At 37.9% G+C, this 27,982-nt stretch overlaps 1 protein-coding gene across 4 annotated transcripts in view; it reads right to left on the bottom strand.

Annotated features, from left to right (window-relative positions):
* EYA4 (EYA transcriptional coactivator and phosphatase 4) overlaps positions 1–27,982 on the bottom strand; it is a 290,845-nt gene that overhangs the window by 119,169 nt on the left and 143,694 nt on the right. For all 4 annotated transcript variants that reach the window (XM_017879599.1, XM_017879602.1, XM_017879601.1 and 1 more), the window contains one exon: positions 26,444–26,493. In XM_017879599.1, the coding sequence (XP_017735088.1) occupies positions 26,444–26,493 (50 nt within the window). The remainder of the gene's footprint in view (positions 1–26,443; positions 26,494–27,982) is intronic.

Raw genomic sequence — 27,982 nt, 5'->3', positions numbered from 1 at the left:
GCAAAACAAGCAGCTTTTGATTCTCTGGCACTCTACCATTTGGAAAACAGACTCAAATTGCATGACAGATAGTGGTCTAGGAATTTAAGAAATATGAGTTGGTTTCAATAAGAAATACCTTTATAAGGAAGCTTTAGAAAATAGCAGCAGTACTTTTCTTTTCTTTTTTTTTTTCCTGAAAATTAGTAACAAATATCGGAACCCTAAGATGAATTTGAATCTATACAGAGTTCACTGTTTGATTTACAAATTCTTACTGGGCTCAACTTAATTAGAACAAGAAAATTGCTGAAGCTGAGAAGATTTATGATTGCATGTTATCTGTGGCACAGGGAGTCTCTGGATTATTCAAAAGTGAGTGGGGTTGGCACTCTGTGGAACTGCTTCTGCTAAACTTGCTGTAAGGTGAAGCTACTGGGGAAAAATCTGAAGGCTCCCAGAGAAAGGAAGGCAGGGGTGAGTGAGTAAGAGCCAAAGCCCTGATGATTTGAAAAGAGTTTGCACCTGTGGGGTCCGTCTCCCTCTACTCCTATCCTCCCATTCAACATCTAGTCCAACTTTAAGAAACATTACAAATTCCCGAAAATACTATGTAGAATAATCTAAATAAACCTCTTGTGATAAATACATTTCCTTCCATTAAAACAAACAAACAAACAAACAAAACAACCTAGACTTCTTTACTCCACAGTGTAGGTTGATAAAACTGAATTAGCACTTTAACAATTAACTCAAATATCCCAATGTAAGGACTTTAATGAGACCTTTCCCGAATTAAAAACTTGATCTCAAAGTTTTTTCTTATCTTCTGAATTTAAAGACATTAGTAATATATTACGTATTACACTGAGATATATCACACCAGCTGTATGTAAAATCTGCTCGAGAAACACAGACAACAAAGCCGAAACCTAAAAGCTAAACAAGTGCTTACTTTATTCTAGAAAAGCAAATGCTATTTACACATTATTTTTTCTATTCAGCTTTCTCTATAAGTAACTTTAATTTTAAATTATTCTGTATTTCTCCCTAATTTACACTCAAAAAAGTATAGAGGATTGAAATAGTAAGAGACAGATTTCACACATTTCATTTTCATTTTAATAGAAAACCTTCTAGAATTAAAAATCATAATAGTACACTTGGAAATTATTTTGTCAAAGTACAAGAAACAGATTTTATACAACCCTGTTAACAGCTTTCATTTGAAAATGCTGTATAGGCCATGGAAATAACTATGCAGGCCATAAAAAAGTTTATGTCACGCGGCGGGGGGGGTGGGCGCTGGAGGGTTTGCATCCTTTGTAGGGACATGGATGCGCTGGAAACCATCATTCTTAGCAAACTTCACCAAGAAGACGAAACCAAACACCGCATGCTTCTCACTCATAGTGGTGGGAACTGAACAATGGGGATCACTTGGACTCGGGAAGGGGAAAACTCAAAACCGGGCCTATGCATGGGGATGGGGGGGATGGAGGGGGATTGCATTGGGGGAGTTATCATATGCATATAAATGGTATGAATTGGATGGGTGCTGGACGAGTTGGGAATGGGTGCAGCACACCAACATGGCACAAATATACATATGTAACAAAACCTGCACGCTTATGCAACATGTACCCTAGAAACTTATAAAGTATAATAAAAATAAGAAATAATAAAAAATAAATAAATCCCAAATTAAAAAAAAAAAAAAAAAAAAAAAAACTAGCGGGCGAAGGTGCGTGCGGGCGCCTGTAGTCCCGCTCTTGGAGCTGAGGCCAGCGAGAAATGGCCGTAACCCGGGAGCGCGAAGCTTGCAGTGAGCTGGGAGAACCGGCCACGCACTCGCAGCCCCAGGCGACAGAGCGAGACTCCGTCTCAAAAAAAAAAAACAAAACAAAAAAAAAAAAAAGAAAAATGTTGTATAGCCTAACTAAAAATATAAAGGCAATTAGCTGAGGGCAACAGAGAATTTTGAAGACCAAGGCATTGAACATCATGACAAATCTTAGAACATTTTTTTTTTCTTTTATTTTTTGAGACGGAGTCTCGCTGTCATCCAGGCTGGAGTGCAGTGGCCGGATCTCAGCTCACTGGAAGCTCCGCCTCCCGGGTTTACGCCATTCTCCTGCCTCAGCCTCCCGAGTAGCTGGGACTACAGGCGCCAGCCACCTCGCCCGGCTAGCTTTTTTTTTTGTATTTTTTAGTAGAGACGGGGTTTCACCGTGTTAGCCAGGATGGTCTCGAACTCCTGACCTCGTGATCCGCCCGTCTCGGCCTCCCAAAGTGCTGGGATTACAGGCTTGAGCCACCGCGCCCGGCCAGAACATTTTTTAATGACGAAAATTCACAAAATATATACTCATTTAAAGGCTTTCAAATGCTGACCAAAGCTTTCCTTTTGACTTTACCTATCACTCCTGCCTTCACAGATCTTGCACTGCCAGTGACTCAGTGGGTGTGCCCCTGTTTACACCACTGCATATGATGTGCTGTTGGCACTGTATGCCTCTCAGGGTGCAGTTTGATGACATCTCTTTCAAAAAGCCTGGATGTCATTCTCTAACTGCTTCTTTAGCCAATGAGTAGTCATTTCCTCATGAGAACTCATCTTGTGTCATGAGTCCTGTATGTTTCTTATCTCTCTGATTATTTCATAAACTTCTTTCGGGCAAGAACTACATCTAACAGATTTTAATTTCCTTAAAATACCTAGGATAGAACGTGGTCCATGCTAGGTGCTAAATAATTGCCTGGTCAATTAGTAAATAAAAATATGAATGAAGTTTGACAGTCTATACAATATATATACAAAATAATCTGATACAATGTTACTAAATAGATAGATGGTAGATAGGCAGAGAGAGAGAATTTAGCAGCATTCTCACTGCTCTCCAGCTGACTACACAGTTCCTAAAGAACAACAGACATGCTCTCACCTCAGGACCTTTGCACATGCTGTTCTTGCTTCCTGGGACTCTTCTCTCAGAGAGCTGCATGACCCAGACTTCATTTTCCTCCTTGGTGAAACCCAGCTCTCACTAAGGCCTTTCCTGGCCAGGCAATGCAAAATTGTCACCCTCTTGCCCCCATTCATTCTCTCTTCTTTTCCTGCTTTCTTTTGCTCCACTGCACTTACCACCTCTAATACACTGTTTTGTATATTAATATTTATTATTGCTTGCCTCTCTTCACTAGAACGTAAACCCCAAAGGAGAAACTTTTGTCTGTTTTATACTTTGCTGTGCCCCACCTAAAACTGTGCCTGGAACATAACTGACATTTAATAAATAACTGTTGAATTAATTTGTTAAATTAATGACTCAAGAGTATTCACCCTTCATACATAGGAAATATAATACAAAATACTGAGAATTATTTTTATGAGATCTGTGGAAATCAATCACATCATCATGACAATGCAAGAATAAAGAAGTTAGTATATGGCCTTGAGTTTTTCCCAACAATGGCATTTTCTGCCACCAAAATAAATATGTTATTCAGTCAGAACCACTGGACTGTAAGAAGTACATTCCTTTCTGGTTTTTATTGGGGGAAAGGATGTTACCACAAGATGTCAGTCCATTTATTCATTCATATATCCAATAGATATTTTACGACCACCTCCATGTGCCAGGAGATGGTTAAGATCCTTGGAACACAGATAAAATGCTACTGTCCCTACCAACTCAAAGTCCAGTTAGGGAGTCAGGGGGTAAAACAATATTCTAGCACAGTGTGTTGAGGCCATGGCAGTGGTGAGCACAGGGGCCTGAGGGAGTGGATGGAAAAGGCAGCTCAGAATCATGACACTAGGTAATGATTCTCAGTGAAGCAGACTCCTAAGTGAGAAAATAAAAGTTGAGGAACTAAAATCGAGTACGTTCAAGCAGAGAGAATAGCATGTCTGAAGGCGGCTACGAATGAGTAAGCAGGGTACTGCCAGGGTAGAGTTTTAATACAATGAAATCGTAGCTGTTGAATCAAGTGAGCACAGAATTAGGGTTTCCCATTTCTCTCTCCTCACACAAAGAGCCAAGGAGACTAGAAACTGGATATAAGCAATAAACTTTAAGGTGGGTGATGAGGTAGGGCTACACATGAACACGAAGGACATACTAAAACTCAATGAAAGTGATTTCTATTACACACAATCTTACATTATTGATAACTAAAGGCATAGGAAGTTACTAGTCTCAAACGTTTTATGTTAGAAAAAAGCTTTATTATTCAAGTCAACAATTGGAATTGTTCTCTATGACTAGAAGACTGTGGGTGCTGAAACTAGAGATGATTTTTATTTTATTTAGCATGACCATATGTATTTTCTGTCTGAGGAATCTACAGTGTAGTAGATCCAATGTGGTAAATTTGTAATATGAAAAAAAAAAAAAACCTACAGCTCTGAAAGTTTTACAAAAATTATTAAACTAGGAATAGCTACTTGTCAAACTCAGTTAAGAGGAGGTATTATCTTTCCTGTAGGATCACAGTGACAAACAAACAAAGCTCTTCAATAAACACTGACTGAATGGGTGTGAATGAATTGACAGAATGATGTTATTAATCGCTTTGGTAACTGGGGATCTTATCTCTTATCTTTCTCCCCTCATCACTGAGTAACATCCATATTAGAAAAGAGATGATGTGCTTTGTCTTTTTTGTCTAATCTCTCTCTTATTGGCAACACTCACTGAACTGAGAAAAATAAGTGAACAGCGGAGTCAGTCCAAATAAAGAACTTAAATTCCTGAGACACTCCTGCTAAAAATACATGACAGGAGGCCGGCTGCGGTGGCTCACGCCTGTAATCCCAGCACTTTGGGAGGCTGAGGCGGGTGGATCACCTGAGGTCGGGAGTTTGAGACCAGACTGACCAACATGGAGAAACCCCATCTCTACTAAAAATACAAAATTAGCTGGGCGTGGTGGTGCACACCTGTAATCCCAGTTACTCAGGAGGCTGAGGCAGGAGAATTGTTGAACCCTGGAGGCAGAGGTTGTGGTGAGCCGAAATCACACCATTGAAATCCAGCCTGGGCAACAAGAGCAAAACTCCATTTCAAAAAAAAAAAGAAAAAAAAAATTACAGGAAAAGCTAATTCCCAGTTCAGAAATATGACTTGTGGAGTGGCTTCCTCCTTTATGTAAGAGAGTTTAGTTGATGAATGTGCAAATAGAAGACTATGATTAATTCAGATTTGAGTGGATTATTTTAAGGAGATAAGCTCAATTACGAAAAATAAATATTGCTTGATATCAAGGAAATTCCCTGAAGTAAATGTAATCTTTCTTAATAAACACTTTCTTCAAATTGTCATTTTAATATGGAATTAACACTATATACTATGTGTACTATTCTTGACTTAAACATACCAGAACAAAGTTGTATTTTTTCCCCCTATGGTTAAAGCAGGCATTTAGAGGAAAATGAGAAAGATTATTTATGTGACTATGCCCTCTAAAAATACTATTGTTTAGGTGAGGTATTCAGGACTTAAATAAAGCCTGTGGAAAATATCAATAAAGCAAGACAGTCAGCTATTTCATAGTTGTCATTCTCTATCAGGCCAATTCCTGTTTTTGTGCATAAACAAATCAAGATAGTTTTAAAGCTTTTTTTGTTATTACAATCCCAAAATCATATTAACCTTCACGTGCAATAAAATCACATAAATTAACTTAGTGTAATCACATTTTAATTTTTTTGGCTATTTGGACCACACAATGTTCATGTTTCCTTTTCCACAAAATGCATAAACACACAATTAGTAATGGAAATAATAAAAATAGCACTTGATGCTGTTCAAAGTGTTTTAGTTATAGTTAATTTAATCCTCATAACAATTGTAGAAAGCAGGCATTGTTATTACCCCCATGATAAAACTGATAAAACTGAGGCACTGAAGGGCCCAAGTTGGTAGAGTCAGTGCTGGAGGGGCTGGGACACCACTTCTAGATTGTCACAATTCATGGAAACATCAGATAATGAACAATTCTATAAGTCATGTGCTTCCCTAATTCTTACTGGTCTTGTCCTCTGTTACCCTCCCTCTTGTTTCTCTATCAACATGGGAATTTACATTTGCAAGTAGATTCATTCTGTTACTCTTTTGGGTTTACATTTTATTTCTCCTGGCTGTGTGTGTACGTGTGTGTGTGTGTGTGTGTGTATCACATTTCATCTTTATATTGCACAGCTCCCTGAATCAGTAGACTAGACAGAGATGTAAGCATACGACACCCAGTTCCAGACAAAAATTCCCACAGTGCCTCATCAAAATGAATTTGCTCAGGGAAAAGTTGACTACACTCTTTCAGTAGATTTCAACATTTGTGTTGGTAACAAAACAATTTGAGTTTAAGCCTCCAGATATATAGCTAGATTCTCACTTTAGAAATTTTTAAATAATACTGAGTTATTTTATGAATGTTCCATTTTTAGAAATCAGACAGGGAATAAAAAGAGTAAGTGCTGTATTTAGAGAGCCAATAAATAAATAATGAAGAGCAACTAATTGGAGAATAAAGATAATATAAGAAGTGCTCACCACTCAATGAAAACAGATGTACCAAAGTGGTTTTCCCTCATAAGGTATTCTGGAGAGGTATTAAGTACTGCCATTAGAAATCCTTCTGTGGCATGATGCGATTTTTGGTAGCTGTACATGTTAATTTTACAATTCTGCAAAGGTGTAAAGACACCTGTGTGTGTGTGTGTGTGTGTGTGTCCCTAGAATCATATAGATCTTTTTTTGATTTAAAATATATGTGTTTTGCTGAAATGATCTAGACATCTTTTGGAACAAAAGGGCAAAGGAAATCCCTCCCACAGTCAGTAGAAACAGCTGGTGGGCAACTCCTCAGTTCCCACCCCTTTTCCTCTTGATTCATTGTGGTTATGCTCAAAGAATAGAAAAAGTAGTACAGTTCACCCATGGCACTGTTGTTATCATCTTTTCCCTGTGACTACTAAAATATTGAGTTTCTGGTATTAGAGAGAGGTATGCAGGGAAATACCCTCAATCTAAGGCTAATGATCCTGACAGAGGTGAGCCCTGGATTGTGCTACATTTCAATAGGTCAACTAATATTTCTCAAGAGTTATTTGTACAAATGCTGAAGATAACTATCTTTCATTGAGTGGTAACCATGTGTCAAACATTATACATAATACCATCTGATTTAGTCATCATGAAAATAGAAGAGGATGGTACCAGATTTCGGGGTTACACGATGAAGCTAAAAGACTATATGAAACTTAGATGTTAGTAAGAAAGGGAAAGATACTTGCACTCATGTCTTTTTGCATCTAAGAGCTATAGTTGTTATATGATGTTATTTTCTTTTTAAAGTTGGTACATAACATTTTGGGGGTACGTGTGTACCCCCAAATTTGATACATTCATATAATCAAATCAGGGTATTTGGGATATCCATCATCTTAAATATTTGTCTTTTCTTTATGCTAGGAACATTTCAATTATTCTCTTCTAGAGATTTTGAAAAGTACAATAGATTAATGTTAACTATACTCACCCTACTGATGTACTGAACACCAGCTCTTATTTCTTCTATCTAATTGTATATTTGTACCCATTAACCAGAATCTTTGGGTCCCTCCTTCCTTCCTACCCTTCCTGGCCTCTGGTAACTACCAATCTACAATCTACTCTCTATCCTTATGAGATCCACTTTTTTAGCTCCCTACATAGGAGTAAGAATATGTGATATTTGCTTTTCTGTGCTTGGCTTACTTCACTTAAATAATCGCCTCCAGTTCTATCCATGTTGCTGCAAATGACAGGATTTCATTCTTTTTATGGCTGAATAATATTCCATTGTGTACATATACCACATTTTCTTTACCCATTCATTCACTGTGGGCACTTGGGTTGATCCCAGAAGAGAGGGACAGGATGAAATAGGAAAACTTGAGCTATGTCCCCAGTCTCATTCCAAAATCAAAGCTGCCCATATGAACCATTTGAAACTTTCTCTCCATTCTTTCACAAAAAGGTTAGAATTTATTGGAATTTATGGCAATTGAGTAAGAAAAAGTCTACAATTTAACATAAAAAAGCAGGTGCCAACTTCAGTTAAATTTATGTTAAATTGTAGAGTCTAAGTCACAATTTTAGATATCTCCAAGGTATTTAAAAATAACAGTTAAAAAATAAGGTAATCAGTAATAATTTGTATACTATATTACTATCCTTTAATTGACTGTGATACCCTTCAATATGATGTCCAGGGCACAAACACTATATCTATTTTAATGAGTTTTGCTAAATGAAATCCTATATTAGAACAGATTGTTTATGCAAGATGGTTTGCAATATAAGCATATAATCTTTTTTTCTTTTTCTTTTTTTTTTTTTTTTTTTTGAGACAGAGTCTTGCTCTGTCACCCAGGCTGGAGTGCAGTGGTGCAATCTCAGCTCACTGCACCCCCGGCCTCCCGGTTTCAAGCAATTCTCCTGCCTCAGCCTCCGGAGTAGCTGGGATTACAGGTGCGTGCCACCACACCTGACTAACTTTTGTATTTTTAGTAGGGACAGGGTTTCACCATGTTGGCCAGGCTGGTCTCGAACTCCTTCTTGATTCGCCTGCCTCGGCCTCCAGAAATGCTGGGATTACAGGCATGAGCCACCATGCCCAGCCGCATATAATTTTCTAACTCCCATCTGTATTGGTGTATACTTTTGTAATGGTGTTGTTCTGCAAATAATATGTATTCAATGTATTTCATTTTACCATGAAACTCTTGAATAGAAAATACATAAGTGCAAAAAGCTATAAATATGTATTAATAGATAAATATGCTGTGATTCTGATTTGCAAACTCAGAAACATAAAAATCAAGTGATGTCAGAGAATAAGGCAAGGAACCCTAAGAATATTAAGAAATTTGAAAACCCTAGTTCACGTCTGTTCAGGTCTAACTACCTAATTATTCCTTCTATGTTTTCCCAGTAATTACACAAAACCTCTTTGTGTTTTCTCTTATTTAATTTTGTTAAACTATGGCAGAACTTTATACACTGACATTAAACAATTACCTTCCCATCAAAATTATTTTAAGAAACCTACTCTGGAAATCATATAGGCACGTTGCCAATTTATCCTTGTAATGTGAAGGAGAAAAAATGCTGTTCACATTTTTTAAAGTCAGAAAACTACTTTTAAAGGCAGAAAAATAAAGTATTGTCATTTGATGGGAACTTTGTTTCATATCACAGCATAGACTCCTGCCAGAATTCAATGCTATATAACTACTTACACTTTGATTTTCAGCAGATGTAGTCCAAGTTGACAACATTCTTCTGTGAATCGTTAGAAAGTATTTTTACTGAAAACATATTCTTGATTTAAAACATAAGTGGCCTCATTGTATTTTTTTTCCTCAACAGCTTGTATCAACCTGTTTTTAACGCTCTAACTTTTTCCACCTTTCTACACCACACACCAACATCTTGATCTAGTGAACTAACCAGATAATGAATAATATTGTGTATCAGTTTCTCATAGTCATCCTCTACTTGAAAGGGAGAGAAAAATACATTGAAGTACTAGTTTAACAAAAGTAATTTCCTTCTGTTCACTTGTGCTTCATTAGGAATCATTTATATTTGTTCCAAATTAAATTGTTTACTACCAGAAAGAAAAAATTATAAAATGAAAATGCCTGGCCTGACACTGAAAATTATGTATGTATAAATTAGGCCTAGAAAATCCACTAGCTAAGCAGGCTGATTCCCTTTGCCTGCTGACCTGAATTTAGAATGACCCAGTGTGGGTACCAGCAGCGCTGAGCTGGCGCTGGTCAAAATAAGACAGCAGAAGTCCACAAACATGGGAAGGCATATATTTAGCTAAAAGATGAATAAATAGGTAGTGACATTATATCTTACAGTTATTTAATTCACTTTTGTCCACATACTTTATGGTTAATCTTTCAACAAATCCACCCCTCCTGCAACATGTACTGATGTATCCTGTTTCTCTTCTTTGTGCCTAATTCACCAGTTTTATTTGGGGACAAGGTTTTACTAAATACAATTTTGCATTGCAAGTTGGCAATTTTTTTTCAAAGAAGCCACATTAGGACTTTCTTTAGGAAACTGCCTTTCGCTTTCTACAGGATGGCCAATTTACCAAAAAAGGTTCACATTCTTAGTGAAATTCTGGGCTCTACTTAAGAGTCTTCTCAAAGTTTTTAAGCAAGCCTTCCATAGTACGCATGCAAAAGAAACAATTTAAGTAGAAGGCCTTGAAATAAAAAACACATGTCAGACTTAGAAGTTCTAACTCTTATTACTGACAATATAAACAGCCAACTAGATAAAGGCAACATGAAAATATGAGGAAAAAAAGTAGCAGCTGAAAAAAATCAGACTCCCTAAATAAGAAGAAATTGAAACCTGTCCTTACAGTCATTCAGTTAGCAAGAGTTCAACCAACTGATAACAGCTTCAATTTGGTTGTGAAAATTCAATTTAATGAAAGTCTATTGCATAAAATTCTTTTCCCCGTAAGAAAAGGAGTAAGAATATTTAGAAAGTAAAAGACATCCAGAATATTTCAAATAAACTAGTTTCAACAACTCCCTTACCCCTACCATACACATGGACTCAATTCACATGGTTTGCAAAACCTGTATGGTCACTCTCAGGAATTGCAAACATGGAAAATAAGCTTTCTTTTGCGATTCCTCTGTTTCTTGACTAGAAGACAAGGGCCGATATCTTGCACTATACTCCTTTTTTTTTTTTTCCAGTTTTATCTCTTACATTTAGCACAAAATACTTAGTGGCCACTCAGTTGCTTTAACTAAATGGATTCAGAGTGTATGGTCATAGGGGAAAAGATGCACGAAACAACGCACGGTAAGAAACATGGTGATATGGTTTGGCTGTGTCCCCACCCAAATCTCATCTTGAATTCCCACATGTTGTGGGAAAGATGCAATGGGAGGTAATTGAATCATGGGCGCAGGTCTTTCCCATGATGTTCTTGTGATAGTGAGTAACTCTCACGAGATCTGATGGTTTTAAAAAGCACAAGCCCTCTTCTCTTGTCAGACCCCATGTGACACATGCCTTTTGCCTTCCACCATAATTGTGAGGCCTCCCCAGGCATGTGGAACTGTAAGTCCATTAAACCTCTTTATTTTGTAAATTGCCCAGTCTTGGGTATATCTTTATCAGCAGTGTGAAAACGGACTAATACACATGGGGATATATCATACATGCAAAGGAATCAGTTCCAAATATTTTCCAAACCCTGTTTAGAGCACTGATACACAATAAATCAAGAAGCAGTTATTACGATGTGAAAAGCCAATTATTTCCAATATTCCTCAAAGATCACTAATTCTAACTGCGTGAAGAAAAGAAAATAACCTTTCCATGAAATAAAATTCAATTTTATAAAAATCTGTATGCCCTAATATCAAGAATTTGCTAGATGGAATGGAGCTGATTGGAAATGGAATGGAATGGAAAGAGAAAAGATGCTGGAAATGTAAGAGTTTTGGAAACAATTTGAAACCTCATACTGCTCTTCTTCCAGTGTCAGGAAAAGGCTTTGAATTCAGGATCTGGAGCTTATTGATTCTTTCTGAGCAGTACCTACAGTCAAATGATGTCACTGGGAAACCGACCTTGAGTTGCTTTTCTAAGGTATTGAGGGGTTGTGCTTTGCTGCCTATACTGTCACGTAGATGCCCTCATTGCAATGTTAAGTATCTGGGCAGCCATGCCATGGTTCATTGTCAGAGGCTATAGAAGAGAATGCTTTTTCCAGCTAAGCTGAGTGATTCATTCTGGGCCCTTAAAAGGTCTGTTTCACTAACATTTTCTAAGCCTTGTATTTTCCAGATCTTTTTAAGTCCATGAGATGTGAATTTTTAGGATACACAGTATCCTCCTCTGATGAAAATCATGCATCTCTTGGGTAGCCAGGAGAGTGTGAAAACACGGCAGGGAGTTTGAGGTTCTTGTTGTGACTGAGACTGCTACTGAGATCTGGAAGAGGGCATGGTCGGATGGTTGTGTCATGTTCTGGTCAGTCCTGCATAGAAAGAATTAACCCTTCTAAATCCCCTTTGAAGAAATACCGATGGGTCATCCACACTTCCAGTCATGCTGCATGCATGCACACGCACACACACACACACACAAACACGTATAAATAGTGAGAAAAATCTAGGATAATAACTACCCCAACAGCACACACATTATATAATGGTTAAGAACATGTAAATGTCAGTGTCTGAGCCACAATAGACTGTTTTGCCTCCCATTCAATGTCAGACATGGTGCTCCCACCTAATGCCTTCCGTCTTTACTACAACAGCTGTTGCATTGAGGAGGGTGTGGTGCATCTGTCTTGGCATCCCACCAAACCACATTAATCATTTTTTCCCAGGCTCTAGCATGATATTTAACATCCCCATTAGTTGGGACTTTAGCTCTTCTATTTGAAGAATAATAGAAAATAAGAGAATGAGGAATACAGAGAAGATAAATAGTATAGGATTGCATCACTTCATGTAATAAGACTGTGTATGTTCTTGAAAAGATTATATTATTTCTGACAGGTATGGAATTTTGACAAATTAATCGCATGACAGAATGCATTAGAAGAGCTTCCTATGGAAGCCAAGTCTACAAAAACTGAACAATTATTTCCTAAGTCATCTTTCCTTTCAAAGAGCTTTTTCACATATTGTGTTGTATTAAAGATAAAAGTGCAATTCCCATGGTAAAAGTCATCCTAAGATAGGAAAGAAGGGGAAGGGAGAGAAGAAGGGGGGGATAGAAAAGGTAAATTCACTGATTATTACATTTTATTTCAAAATGTTTGGTAAGGACATGATGACTTTAATTAGGATAACCATTAAATTCATCATGCAAACCAGATTTTCTTGAAAGTAAAGTCTCTATACAAAACGGATGCTGGGATACCAAGTGTAAACTGAGACTCTATGTGGGTAAGCTAGGATACACAGTTACTCTACTTGCTAGAGCAAACTTAGAGGGGTTTTTTTTTTTTTTTTTTTTTTAGATGAAGTCTCACTCTGTCACCTAGTCTGGAGTACAATGGCACGATCTTGGCTCACTGCAACATCTACCTCTCAAGTTCAAGCGATTCTTCTGTCTCAGCCTCCTGAGTACCAGGGACTACAGGCACGCGCCACCACGCCTGGCTAATTTTTTGTATTTTTAGTAGAGATGGGGTTTCACCATGTGGGCCAGGCTGGTCTCAAACTCCTAAACTCAAATAATCTGTCCGCCTTGGTCTCCCAAAGTGCTGGGATTACAGGCAGGAGCCACCACACTCAGCCCAAACTTAGAGGTCTTTCTTAGATTTGATCCTACTTACAGATGACATTTAAGCCTTCTTATATGGCATACGGTAGTGAGACCAGTGTAGGTAAAGACTTGAAGAACTTGCCACTTCGTTCCCCAAAATATAAAAACTAGATTCTCATTCACTCATTCATCCATTCATATTATAAATATTTATTGCACTCCTACTATGTGCCACATACTGTGCTAGGTACCTGACCTGGATTGGAGTAAAAAAAAAAAAAAAATCCCTAAGTGATCTAGACTCTTGAGTTGCCCATGTTAGCATGTAAAAGGAATAATTCTAGATAACCTCACCTATCCAAAACCTTCAAGGAATTTGGTTATTATGGTTTAGTCAAATATTGTGTGTTGCTGAGCTGTGGTCATTTTAAGCAACAGCATATTTTAAATGGGATCATTTTGTATACAAATAATTCTAAAATGTTATGATGTTAAATGTAATTTAACTTTTACTGAGAAAATCAGGGTGACCAACACTAGTGAGAATCATCACACAGTACTAAGGCATATCAATGTCCTCAGGGATTACTAAAGCATACTGGGCTTCTAGTGTTCATGCCAAAATATCTCATGTGACTAAGCATTTTGCATTCTTACATCTATGCTTCGCTATTTTTGTCTTTTTGTCATTAGACTGTCACTTGTCAATACTATCACTATGCCCACTTGTAATAAGAGCAGTCATTTAAATTCACATAATATGGTGGCAGGTACTTTGTTAAACATTTTCAATATATTCCTTCACTCAGAATTTAAAACTATGCATTCTGTAAGACAAAACATTCTGAGACAACATCTCAGAGATAGCTCTATGAAGCTTAGATTTGTCATAGGCTTTTTTTTTTTTTTTTTTTTTTTTTTTTTTTCTCTCTCTCTGTAATTCTCAAATATGTCTGCATGGGTGAGGTTTCCTAGAAAATTGAGTTTGCCAAATCTGTGGAGCCTTGGAAATTAATTATAACTAAAGCAAAAGTATTTTTAAAATACAAGCTTATATACACATTTTCCCAACTATTCTTACGCTGGATATTCTCTCATTGGAAACTTAAATATTTAGAAAACTTAGAGCTTAATTTTAGCTATGTGAATTTTAGGAATATAAAGACAGTTATTTGGCATAGTAAGCATGCCCGAAAGACATCAAGTATCAGGTGATAGAAATTCATAAACACTTGAACAAAGAACCCATTCATCCATTGGCTTATTGAAAAGCAAATGAGAATACTGTGTAGGTTGCTAAGACAACTGAAATGTGATGATTAAATGTAAGATAAGAAGCAGAATCTCTGTACCGTCAGAAATCAAAATTTTGGAATCTCTATTAAGCCCTCAGTTACATTTACGACTGAAACTTTAAGAACACTACTTCAGAAAAAGGCTTAAGGCTTCGAGCTCCACTGGTAAAGAATCTCGAATCCTTCTGATCAGGAGAGAGCCCTAGTCTTAAAAGGTATGTGTGGTGTGGCAGAGAGAGGTGTTCCTGGCTGGGGATCAGCCCCATCTTGGAGCAGTCACAAAAGAGGCAATTAGTCCGAGACATTTATTTGAAAATGGTTTATTAAAATTATAAGTAAATATTTCCAAAATATGGAAAAGACTAGAAATAGTAGCTTTTTCTAGAATATTGCTATTTCAAATTTTGAACTCTGGGCTCACTCTGTTCTAGCCACACTGTCCTCCCCTCCTCTGTTGCCTGCACAAGCCAGGCAGGCTTTTACTGAAGGGAGTGTACTTCCACCAGCTCTCTGCTTGGCTCACTCATTCATTTCCTTTAAGTTTGCTAAAACATCACCCAATTTAAAACCACAACCGACTCCCGACCCCCGGCAATGTTCCTGATCCTCCCTTTTTTATTAAATTAGTGGGTATGTATTACCTTCTAACATACTCCTTTACCCATGTATGCTCTTGTTTTGTTTTCTGATGTATCTCAAGTATTTGGTGCCTGACCCATAGTAGATGCCCAATAAATAGTACCTTTAAAGGGGAGAAGAAGCATTTAATTGAACTACTGAGAGGAAAACCATTAGATCCCCCTTTCTATTCCCATCTCAAGTTGGCCCAGCATGAAGTGGACCCTGAAAGCTTCTATGTTTCTACTCACATTGAGTCTAGAACTTCTGCACTACAGATGCTCTAAGTGTAAAATAAGGATTTATGAAGCTCAATAACCCCTAAGCAATCTTGGTGTATACTCAAAGAGGGTTGTTGCCCTCAATCAACAACATTCTAATTACCCCTGTGACGCAAAGCAGAGTCTTGTCTTAGCTCCTTAGGTCCTCTGGAGAGAAGTCACTGCACAAATGCTGCTTTACATGAGGAAGTACTCTGACCAAATTAATTCAAAGCAGCTAACAGTCTCCAGAAGGACAGTTTTAGACCGTTAATCACAAAGATTTCTGAGCTCAGTTTACTGCAGGAGAGGCTGACCAGGAACATAGCCATTTTCTGGAATTAATAACTAATACATGTGGGGAAGTCAGGCATTTTCTCATCTCTAAAGAATAATGCAAGCTGTCAGAAAGAAGAGACCAGATCCTTCCCCCGCCACCATGCCTATTTCAAGCCAAATCTATTATTTTATGCTTTATATGCATGTATTTGTTCTTAAATCAAAAGAAATAAGTATCCACTGTAGACAATTTGGAAAATGTGCTTAAGCTATGGAAAAAAAAGTGTGTAATGCCTCCCCAAAATAATCACAATTTGCTAAGTGTCTCTCCAGCCCTTTAAGTAAGTTTCATAGCTGGTCTCCCTGCCTCCAAGCACCTGAGTCACGGTTGATCTGTCATCACCAGCACAATTTTAATTATATCATTACCTGATCAGAAATCCACTGGTGAGCTCTCAATACCTGTAAGAGAGCTTGCCAAGTTTCAAATCTGGGCGCTAGGTTATTGATTGCTGATTGCCTTTCTGCAGGTATGTTTGAACATTTTTTTTTTTTAAGTTGAAATCTAGACACTAATTTTGGCAGAATTGAGGGCATTAGTCAGACAATTATCTAACAACTAAACACAGGAAATGGAGAAAACAATTTGCATTTGAATTGGTATTTCAGAGCCAAAGAGAAGACTGGGTCCTTTGAATAGGAACTGGTCAGCTTGGGGATGAGTATAGGGAGGCCAAAAAGTGGTACAAGAGTTTATATAAAGAGGGGAACTGAGTTCCTCTTACTTTGCAGTTTCGCTGCCACTCCACTTAAAGGTCTGTCTCCAGCAATCTCTACTTTCAGATCACGGTTTGTAGATGCCTGACCTATAAAATCAAGCTTGAAGTCTCTATAGTAGTGTGAATAGCCATTGAGTTGTCTCTAATTAGGAAAGGGGGGAGTGCATTTTCAATTTCCTTGATATATGCTCGTTTATATATGCCGGATTATAAAGTGAAGGATGAGGGAGGGGTAGGTGCTGGATAAAACTAGCAGGTTAAAAATGTCCTGGGAAGGGAAGGAGTAGAAAGTAGAGGGCACTTGTGGGTTAACTACCCTCATCCTTTGCTTGAAAGCTTCTCCCAACCCAATTCACAGGCTTCCAGAGGTGGCTCCTGAAAGCCACATTTCTGTTTTGTGACCCTGACTCTCTGAAAGCATTCCCTTCCTTAGAAATCTGGAACTAAGATAATGAAAAAGACAGGAATCTATTATCTGGGTGGCTAAAGAGGTCAAATCAGGAGCAGTGTCATGTGAGCATTTTCCTCTTGTTGTGGGGCCTGGAGAAAAATAAGGCTGATCAACCAGAGAGATAAAGACACAGATCGGTGAAGCAAAGGCGACAGAGATGAACAGGGAGATAATCTGTGTCTCCCATACCTTCTGAGATTCAGCAAGCCCTCTTTCCCCGAGTTAAGAAATTAATCCTTTGCTTAGGCGCATGCCTGTAATCCCAGCTGCTTGGGAGGCTGAGGCAGGAGAATCGCTTGAACCTGGGAGGTGGAGGTTGTGGTGAGCTGAGATTGTGCCATTGCACTCCAGCCCTCCAGCCTGGGCAACAAGAGCCAAACTCCGTCTCAAAAAAAAAAAAAAAAAAAAAGTAATAGATACTAAAACTTCCTTTTTCTGCTTCAACTGGCTGACAACAGTAGCTGCAACCAATAAGAGTCCTAACTAAAACAACTAGCAATCTAAACCAGCCACAAGCTGTGCTAAATTTTCTAATCTCATCCACTATTTCTTCACATGGACCAAGTTGGGGACTACTCACCATCCAAAAACCATACCTTTCAATTTCAGCTCCTGGGTTTTTTTGGTTTGTTTGTTTATTTTTACCTCACTGTGAGTTCTCTTTCCTTTATTTCTTCAGAATTTATCTATTCTTTGACATTCAGCTATAGCCCCCCAATCTTCCATGAAACCCTTCGTAACCACACTAACCCCAAGTGCTCAAACTGCACTCCGTGCTCTTATTCTCCTCTATCCCTCTAATGAAATGATTTCATCTGTAGAACTTACCAGATAAGTATTATCTAAAAATAGATGCCCTTGGGTGGCCACAGAGTTCACACATATATGATTTTACTCTATGATACATGTAGGAAATGGACAGAGCAGGGGAGATGGAAAAACATACCTACGTAACTGGTATACATTTTTTCCTAGAATGTTCTGGGACTCATGTTAGAGCCATGTACTACTATGTCAGTTTGGAACTACAGGTAGAATACAAAATGAGACTCAAGCAACATTTAACAGAGCAAAATAAGGGAACTAGGGTCAGGTGCAGTGGCTTACGCCTGTAATCCCAGCACTTTAGAAGGCCAAGGGGTGCAGCTCACTTGAGGTCAGCAGTTTGAGACCAGCCTGGCCAGGATAGTGAAACCCCACCTCAACCAAAGATACAAAAAATAGGAGGGCATGGTGGCGGGGGCACTTGTAGCCCCGGCTACTCAAGAGGCTGAGGCAGGAGAATCGCTTGAACCCGAGAGGTGGAGATTGCAGTGAGTCGAGATTCTGCCACTGCACTCCAGCCTGGGTGACACAGTGAAAGTCTGTCTCAAAAATAAAAATAAGGGAACTAGGAGAGTGGACAACAGGTAGCCCAGAAAATCCCTGACCTTTTGTGGGCAGTAATTAGGCACAAAAAGTATATTTTCATTTTTACTTCTTGCACAAATAAATTTTTAAGGTTATTGCTCATGCTTCTATATATACTGTCTACTGAATACTGCCTGATCAATTAACCAACAGGACAACACCATACGGAAAGTGTCATTAAGAAAGGCTCTTACAGTCTTGGCAGAACGGAAAGGCAGGGTCTAGACCCAAGTAAGCCATGTGAAGACCTACTGCATTCATTCAGAGGTGAGGTGGCAAGATTCTGAAGTTTCCCAGTGGCAGTGAGATGAGGCAGGATAAAGAGATTCAAAAAGCACGGCAGAGGAAAATTCAAAAAACATGACTTTATAGAAAATTGGGGGCTACAGCTGAATGTCAACTTGATGACCACCAGGATTAGGAAAGGGAGCAAGAAGTCAAAGATTGCTCAAAAGTTCTGAGATGGGACAACTGAGAGAATTATTTATCACTAGAAAGGAAAGACCCTGGGGAAAGAAGTGTAATTACAATTTTTCACAAGTGGAGCTGAGATGGCAGAGAGAAATTCCTAACAAAATTACACTAGAGATTTGTGGTTAAAAGAGATATTCCAGGAGCAATTGCAAGCCAGATTTGTGTATTTGGAAGTTATTCATTCATTTAACAGATATGTACTGGAGACCTGCTGTGTGCTAGGCCATGTGCTGTATACTAATGAGGCAATGGTGAACAAAGGCAGATATGAACTCTAACCTTGTAGAGCTTATAGTCTGGTGAACTGAGGAGGCAATTACCAAATGCAGAATCTCTGAAGGAGAAGAACATGGTACCCCGTGGCCATATGACGGTGGGGCTGGACTAGTCAGCTGGCTAGGGAAGGCTTCCTTAAAGAAGAAGCACTGAGCTTCTTGAGGAGTTTGGCTGCCACTCCACTTAAAGGTCTGTCCCTAGCAATCTCTACTTTCAGATCACAGTTTGTAGATGCCTGACCTATAAAATCAAGCTCTAAGTCTCTATACTAGTGAAATGCATAACCATTAAGTTGTCTCTAATTAGAGAAGAGGGGAGTGCTGCAACCGGTGCAAAACATCTGGAAGATGATTTGAAATGACGTAGGTTCACTGGGCACAGTGGCTTATACCTGTAATCCCAGCACTTTGGGAGGCCGAGGCAGGCGGATCACAAGGTCAGGAGTTTGAGACCAGCCTGGCCAATATGGGGAAACCCCGTCTCTACTACAAATACAAAAATCAGCCAGGCGTGGTGGTGGACACCTGTAGTCCCAGTTACTTGGGAGGCTGAGGCAGGAGAATTGCTTGAACCCAGGAGGCGGAGGTTGCAGTGAGCCAAAGTCGGGCCACTGCACTCCAGCCTGAGGAGAAAGAGGGAGACTCTGTCTCAAAAAAAAGAAAAAAAAATGTAGGTAAGCAAAGGTGGGAGGGGAAAGGAGAAACTGAAAGGGAAGGAGACTCCCATCCTCTGTGGAGAGAGGCGAGTAGCACTGGTGAATGCAGACCTCCTAACAAGAAGCAACTCATGCACACTGAGCAGAAACAGAAGGACGTGGGCGGAGCATGCTAGGCACTGTGGGCCACATCAAGAGTTGTAAACGGAGATTATACATGAAAAAGTATGAAATGAAAGAAAAGCAAAAGCATCAAGAATAAAACCTAGGGAGCTGAAGACAGCGAGGCAAAGGTTAAATAAACATGGTGTGAATGAAGAAATGCCACAGTGAGGTCCTTCTTCCTTTTGGCTGTGGCCTATCCTTTTTCCTTAATGGGTTTTAGGATGAGTCTTCTTCAATTTAAACACATAATAAGCAATTATTCTCTGAGTAACAATGACAAGGGACATGTACTATTTTATTCTCATTTGCCCATTCATTTAATCTTAGAAAATGATGAACTCTACAGGGGAAGTGCAGAAAGAAGTCAACAAGTGAACAAATAACACTCAGCTACACTGGCCAATAAAGGTAAGATACCAGGAGTTCCCAATGAGCTACTTGAAGGGCCGATTGGGCACATATGCGATAAGACATTTAGGAAACAACAGTCTATGTTTTGAGACTTTTTTTTTTTTTTTTTTGAGACCGAGTCTCACTCTGTTGCCCAGGCTGCAGTGGCATGGTCTTGGCTTACTGCATCCTCCGCCTCCCATGTTCAAGAGATTCTCGTGCCTCAGCCTCCTGAGTAGCTAGGATTACAGGTGCCCATCACTATGCCCGACTGATTTTTGTATTTTTAGTAGAGACGGAGTTTCACCATGTTGGCCAGGCTGGTCTCGAACTCCTGACCTCAAGTGATCCACCCGTGTCGGCCTTCCAAAGTGCTGGGATTACAGGTGTGAGCCACTGTGCCCGGCTGAGACTGTTTTTTAAATCTGCAATTATCACTGAAATAAGTGACTTGGCAGACACCACAGATAATTATCTGAGGAAATCAGCACAGGATGCCACCATGAACAAAGGATCAAAATAGGCCAGCTACAGAAGACACAATTAACAGCAAAACAGGGGACATCATTCACGCTCATTCACAGCCCCATCTGCATCCACATCTCCAAGAATCCGTCAGCACGCCGCAGAAAAGGTAAAACAAATCAGAAAATCTCCAGTAAATGCCAGCCAAAAATCATGAAAAGACTAGAGAAGCATCCACATGAGGCCACACTTCGAAACAAGACAAAACACTTTCCAAATTGGGAAGAAAAAGATTAATCTATAATATGACTCAGGTTAAATAAATGACATGAGAATTAAATCACACTCTTAGAATATTTACCTATTAGAATATCATTTTCAGGGGAAGTATGCCTTATAATTTGAAAGAGGTGGTTTTTAACAATTAATTATTACTTTGCATTGTGATTAGTAATTTCCAGGGTTCATTAGTCAAAAAGATAATATATGATAATAATATAATTAAGTCCAAGAAATGGTTACCTAATTCTGTGGATTGTACAACCAGATCGTGTTACTGAGAGAATCTAAGGTATTTAGAACTATATCCTAAACTTCCAGGTTTGAGAAAAATGCCAACTTTGGCAGTAATGATTTTTGGCACTTCTTGGAGACAGGATATTGGGCTAGATGGACCTCTGATTTGACACAGCAAAATACTATGCATGTTTCACAAAGGAGCCCTCAGCTTTCCCTGCTTTGAAAACAATACAGCATTTAATTTTGAGATAGGCAATTGTATGCAGACAAACATTTCAGTCTTCTGGAAGTACTGCAATAATTATTTTGCTAGCAAATAAGTATATATAATTTAATACATTAAACATTATTAAATCACAACTGTCTACATAATAGGAATTGGGAATTTCATTTTTTTAAGCTGTTGCATGTAGACATTGAATAGATAAATTCCCTGAGGCTCTCTTAAATATTACATATTAAACTGAAACTAATTCCAATGCTTCTTTAAAAACCGGAAGGTCATTTTGCCTTTCTTTTAATAATTGGAAAGTTAGTAAAGACTAGGGCAAGAAGACACAGATCAAGGCCTTTGCTAATTTCAGGTAATCATTAAGTTCTCAGCAGACTCAATTTCTTTAACTTATGAAGTGGAGAAGAGTCAATCCTCCCCACTACCCACAGAATCTTTTGTTATTCTCCATGTGGAAAAACTATCATCTTAGCTCATACATACCATAAGTTCTTCCTATATTTTGAGATTCTCCTTAGATCTCCTTACTATACTCTACTGGCGACACTGTGGCCAGGATTAAACAAAGCTACTAAAGGACAAGAGCTGGCTTAACTCCTGTTAAGTAACTTCACAGCCCAATTTCACCACAATTTCTATTTCCATTCACTCCCTAATTAACAAAACAAGTATAAAATAAAAATGTCCTATTTTGAGTTTTATTTCCTTCCTATGTCTTTGATCTCTTCTTGATGAAAATGCTAGTCAGTGGCCCAAGAGAGATAAAGCAAAGAGAAACAGAAATAAAAATTCAACAGAGAAATCATTTGTGTGTTATAGGGACTACTTTAACACAGAGACACCCTAAGGTATTTGTAAAGTATGCAATACAAGAATGAGATAAATTATTTCCTCGCCTCATTATCAGAAATAAAAACTGCAAGTAGAGGAGTTAAAAAAATAAGATTCATGGAAGCTTCTGCTATAAAATTCATTTGTCCAGGAGCTATTCATTACATTAAACAAGAATCATGTATTTTCGGTGATGAGTCAAACGGGACCCAAATTGGCACAAATAAATTCACCATGAATACAGAAAAAAAATCAATGCAAAATATCATTTCAGTTTATGTTTTAAGATGGTCTAGTAACAAACTTAATTTTAGGGTAAGGATATTAACTTTGTTTTTCTCATAAATTCATTTTATGCTTAACATTAGTTTTAGGAACAAAGTCCAACAATAGTACATCCTGGACCTGGTTAGCAACACATAGCAAGGCAGAAAAAGAAAAACATTTAAGGAATGTCAAATTTTACACAAAGCACATCACATCCCTTTCCACATGCCATCAAGTTTAGCAGCTTTAGGAAACAGTGAAAAAATACTATCCCTAATGTCTGCCTTACAGTATATACATGTAATCCTATTTCAAAGAAGATAGTCTGGTGCCTTATTTATACTCCATGGGTTTGTAAATTCTCTTTTTCCCAATATACCATTACATCTACAGCCCAAGCATTTCTTCCCGAAAGAATTAAGGCCAAGCAAGAAAAAGAATTTGCTGATACACATATGTCACTTCAAGAATTCTCTTGACAAAGTCTCCACACCCAATTTAATTATTTCCCTACTGTAAAAACACTTTCCATCTGCATTTTTTCTAATCATTTCAAATCCAAAACCAACATACTATAAACCTAACTAAATAAATGAATGATATTAGCTTTCGGTTCCAAGTGAGGCAGCATTTTTAGGCAGTAGGTCTCTGGCTCACATTTTATGCAGATACAGTATTTCATTTTGAGTTCAATTCTTTATTTGGTATTTGTTTAGAAAAAAATTACCTAGCCCCAGGCTTTAATCTCTGTCTCTCTCTCTCTTACACACACACACACACACACACACACACAGAGACAGAGAGAGAGATACACATATACACACACAGGGAGAAGAGAGAGAAAATATATATTTTGTGGTTTATTTATTTATTTTTGAGATAGAGTCTCACTCTGTCACCCAGGCTGGAGTGCAGCGGCACAATCTCGGCTCACTGCAAGCTCCGCCTCCTAGGTTCACGCCATTCTCCTGCCCCAGCCTCCCAAGTAGCTGGGACTACAGGAGGCCGCCATCACGCCCAGCTAATTTTTTTGTGTTTTTGGTAGAGACGGGGTTTCACTATGTGAGCCAGGATGGTCTCAATCTCCTGACCTCGTGATCCACCCGCCTCGGCCCCCCAAAGTGCTGGGATTATAGGCATGAGCCGCCGCCCCCGGCCCTGTGGTTCTTAAAGAGCAAAAAAGAATGTACCCATATATGTATGTATTAAAATAATGCTACCCAGTGTCTATATTAGAGTCATTTTTTCTTGTTTGGTTGTCATTTTTTTGTTTTTTGACAGGTTACAAAAGCTGAACCTCAGTACGTGAATATAATAAATGCTATTTTAAGCATTCCTTGATTTGTTCACTATTCAGTAAATTCTTTTATCCTTTTTGTACCGAGTGCTCATCAGTATATTTTTATTCTCTCCTTGGTGTTCCATCAATACGTTAACTAAGTGCCAGTTCTGGCACTCTCAGACCTAATATTGGTGAATAAATACAGGATCCAAGAACAGTCACATTTTTATGTTACTGAGAGATGTTGACCAGAGTGTGGAGATTGGCCATTGCACCACCAGTCAGGAGAGGAGACCTGTTACTATCAAAATGTCTGGGCAAACTTGAACCACCAAGTGACTCTAGGTCTTCTTGAAGGTCTTTCCATCTCACGTTTTAAGAAAAATTATTGTATTTGTTGCTTGTTTTTGATAGTACAAAGTTATGAAGTTCTTAGAAATTGATTTGCCTGATTTTACCCATTTATATTATAGATTAGGAAACTTTAAGCAGCAACTAATCCATGGCAACTAACTGCTGATTTCCAGGAGCTCTGGCGACTTTTCCATTTACAGAGACGTTTATTATTAAATGACAAATATATTTTAAGCACTCTTTAAAATAACTATTTTTTTCTTAAAATAAAATTATATTTTAAGGCCACATGGGCTGGGATTTTCTAGATAAAGAATGATTTAATTCCAGGTTTAAATACACTGAGCTCTGAACTCTTTCTACTTCTTCTCCAACTTAATGATACCAACTATGAACAATGAATCATTTTGATTGCTTTGTTAGTTTAAAATTTACTTAAGCATAGTATTATCTGTCCAAAAATCCCAAGTAGCCTCAAAGCTAAACAATTTTGATATGAAATATTAATAATTAGGATGATTATATTGCTCTGTTTTTCCTAGCTTCCAAGACCAGCTGCTTGCAAAAATTATCTAATTATGTATATCATCCTTACAAAGCAAGTCATAAGTAGGTCACTTATATAGGTCCGCAAATACTTAGGAAGGAGGTGCCTCCAAGGAATAGAGCCCCAGTCTTCCCTTCTCTTCGCACATCCTAGAACTACTCTGCTTTGTAGGAAAACATTTAGTGGTTCATCCATTTCCTAATACTCCAATAATCTAAAATTAGTTAGTTCCATTTTGATAACTAATTATACAGAACAAAGATCGAAGATCAAAAATCTGATATCATATCATATGTTCTTCATGATCCAAAGGGAAAATTCATATGCAATCATTTTAATATAATATGTACAGATCAATTACAGGAATACCAAACTGAATAAAACAAAGCAAGAGTTACTCAAACTATAAGTGAACTATACATAAGATACTCTACAAAAAGAAAAACATAATGGCCATTAATGTGTTTTTTGTTGTTGTTGTTGTTTATTTTTTTATTTTATTTTATTTTATTTTTTGAGATGGAGTCTCACTCTGTAGCCCAGGCTGGAGTGCAATGGCACAATCTCAGCTCACTGCAACCTCCGCCTCCTGGGTTCAAGTGATTCTTCCACCTCAGCCTCCCAAGTAACTGGGATTACAGGCACCCACCATCATGCCTGGCTAATTTTTGTATTTTTGTAGAGATGGAGTTTCACCATATTGGCCAGGCTGGTCTTGAACTCCTGACCTCAGGTGATCCGCCTGCCTTGGCCTTGGCCATTAACATTTTACCTAGATCTGCAATGTTTTGGTGTACCAAGAAAATCACTACATGCACTATATGCTGGAGCAAGTAGGACAAGGTAAAGTGAGACCCATCTCTCAATTGAATACAAATAGGTTAAGTCATATCACTCATAACATAGTAAGAACATGTGTTTATTATTGTCACAGTATTTATGATACTTTTACTTATCCATTCAAAATTGCAGCCTGGACTTTGAAATGAAAGCAATGAAAATGTGTAGGTCTAAAAAAATCTGTTGGGCATCTGGTTCAACCACAAACAACTAAATGGTGCTAAATTCCTATATGAAGTGGTCTGACCACTTTAATTCATCATTTCCACAGGCTCCAAACAACCCAAATGAGAATGCCAAAGTTAACTATGAGTTTCCAAATTTGACAACAGTTTCAAAATCTAGCAATGTTTCACTGCAAAGAAAAGAAATATCACAGTTTTTTTTTTTATTTTTTGTAAATACAGATTTGACAGTTATTCAGTATCTGGCACAATTTTAGACTCAAAACATTATAAAAGAAATTAGAACAAAAAATGAAAATTAACTTAATGCCAAGGTATTATTTTTTTCATGTATTTCTAGAGATATTTCCACTATGGTTCCTTAAAACTGACTTCAATCACAGTCGTTTTTACTAATATTATGAGTAGTGGTACACTAGCCAGCATGATATACAGTTTCCATAAAGATAAGTTCTTCAAGAAGCTCAATGTTTCAAATCACAATTGTGTCTCATGTATAACATCTTACTAGTGCTCCAAAATTGCAATTCTCCTTAGTGGAGTCTCGGTCTTTATTTTACTGTACCTGGAATTCTGAGATTCTGAAACATCTGATTCTGTGCACGTTTTCTTTACCTGTAAGAAAAGAGTACTAGTTATTCTCACATGAAAATACAACTTCCTCACTCAGGTTCACACACTATTTAAAGTGGATACAGCTCTGTTCACCAAGTTCTCTATAAAATACCCCCCACACTTTACAGCAGCAGCATACAGTACTAAATAGTGTATTTCATTATTATCCCATGAACAGCTGCCAAATACACTTCCCTGGACTCCATTAGTATGTAAAATGTTCAGCTGAAATAACTGGGGACAAGCCTAACTAGGAACAAAGAAACCAAAGAACCAGGTTTCCCACTTAGGAACTAGAAAGCTATACTGTTCTCAATCCACGAAGAAATGTTTTTCCAATTGATACTGCTTCTGTCTCCTACTAAAAGCATATAATAATAAACACCAGGCTTTGAGGCAAAGCACAGCATTAACTAAAATGTTCATACACTAATATTCATTTTCTCAGTCCAGTGGCTGTATGTTTTATATATGTCTCGACATATCAATTAAGTTTAGCACTGCTTCACACATATATTTTCAGTATATCTTACAGACTATATTTCAACTTTGTGGTTTTTAACCCACAGAGGTAAAGGATGAGAATAACTCATACTTCTAGGGCATGCTACCTATTTCTGAACAAAAGTATGTGATACATCTCTAAAGATGGTGAAATCCATAGCTTTCCACAATTTCACTTCAAGCACATATATCTATATCTGATTATTATGATCTTAAAAGTATATGCAGAGTATAGTAGACTTCAAAAATCTCTTGGTTAACATGAAAAATGTACAATATACATTTATAAGCCCACTATTTCTGGGAGTTCATATTTCAATAACTTAACTATGCAACCTACGGAATCCAAAGAGTTTTACTTCCAATACATGGTTTGGAAGCAAAAAAAAAAAAACTTCTACTGAATATATACTATGAGGAACATGTGTGCAATGTGAACTGCAATATGAACAGTACCACTTAAAAGTAAGTCTTACGCTTTGAAGATACAGCATTGTCTTTCCAACTCACAAAGTAATTTTTTCCTCCTCTGTCTCAGAAGAATGCTTAAAAAACAAACTCACAAAACTACATTTTCAAAATCCTTGTCTTTTGCTTTTAATACAAAGTCCAGATATTTTTATAATCTGGGAAATCAATTATTTTCTTGATTAACTCTGTAGTCTCTTTTGCATCTTGTGTATATACTTACACAATATGAAAATAAAACTGACCAGCAAAGAGATTGTCATCCTGTCTTATTATGTAATGTCTTCTATGCCCTTAACATGGTAATCAGTACCATGAGATGGAGGGGCAAAAAAATAAAATGGTTTCAGAGAGAGAGAAGAGGAGAAGAAAAAGGAGGAGGAGGTAGAGGAGGAGGAGGAGGGGGACAAGGGGATGAGGGGAGAAGAGGAAGAAAAGGAAAAGAGAAAGAAGAAGAGGAGGAGGAGAGGGAGAAGAGAAAGAAAGGAGGAGGAAGAAGGAAGGAAGGAAGGAAGGA

The sequence above is a fragment of the Rhinopithecus bieti genome, unplaced genomic scaffold (genome assembly GCF_001698545.2).
Source record: "Rhinopithecus bieti isolate Rb0 unplaced genomic scaffold, ASM169854v2 scaffold_10612, whole genome shotgun sequence".
NCBI lineage: Eukaryota > Metazoa > Chordata > Mammalia > Primates > Cercopithecidae > Rhinopithecus > Rhinopithecus bieti.
Note: the sequence above shows the minus strand (reverse complement) of the source record. Positions and strands in the feature narration are given on the sequence as shown.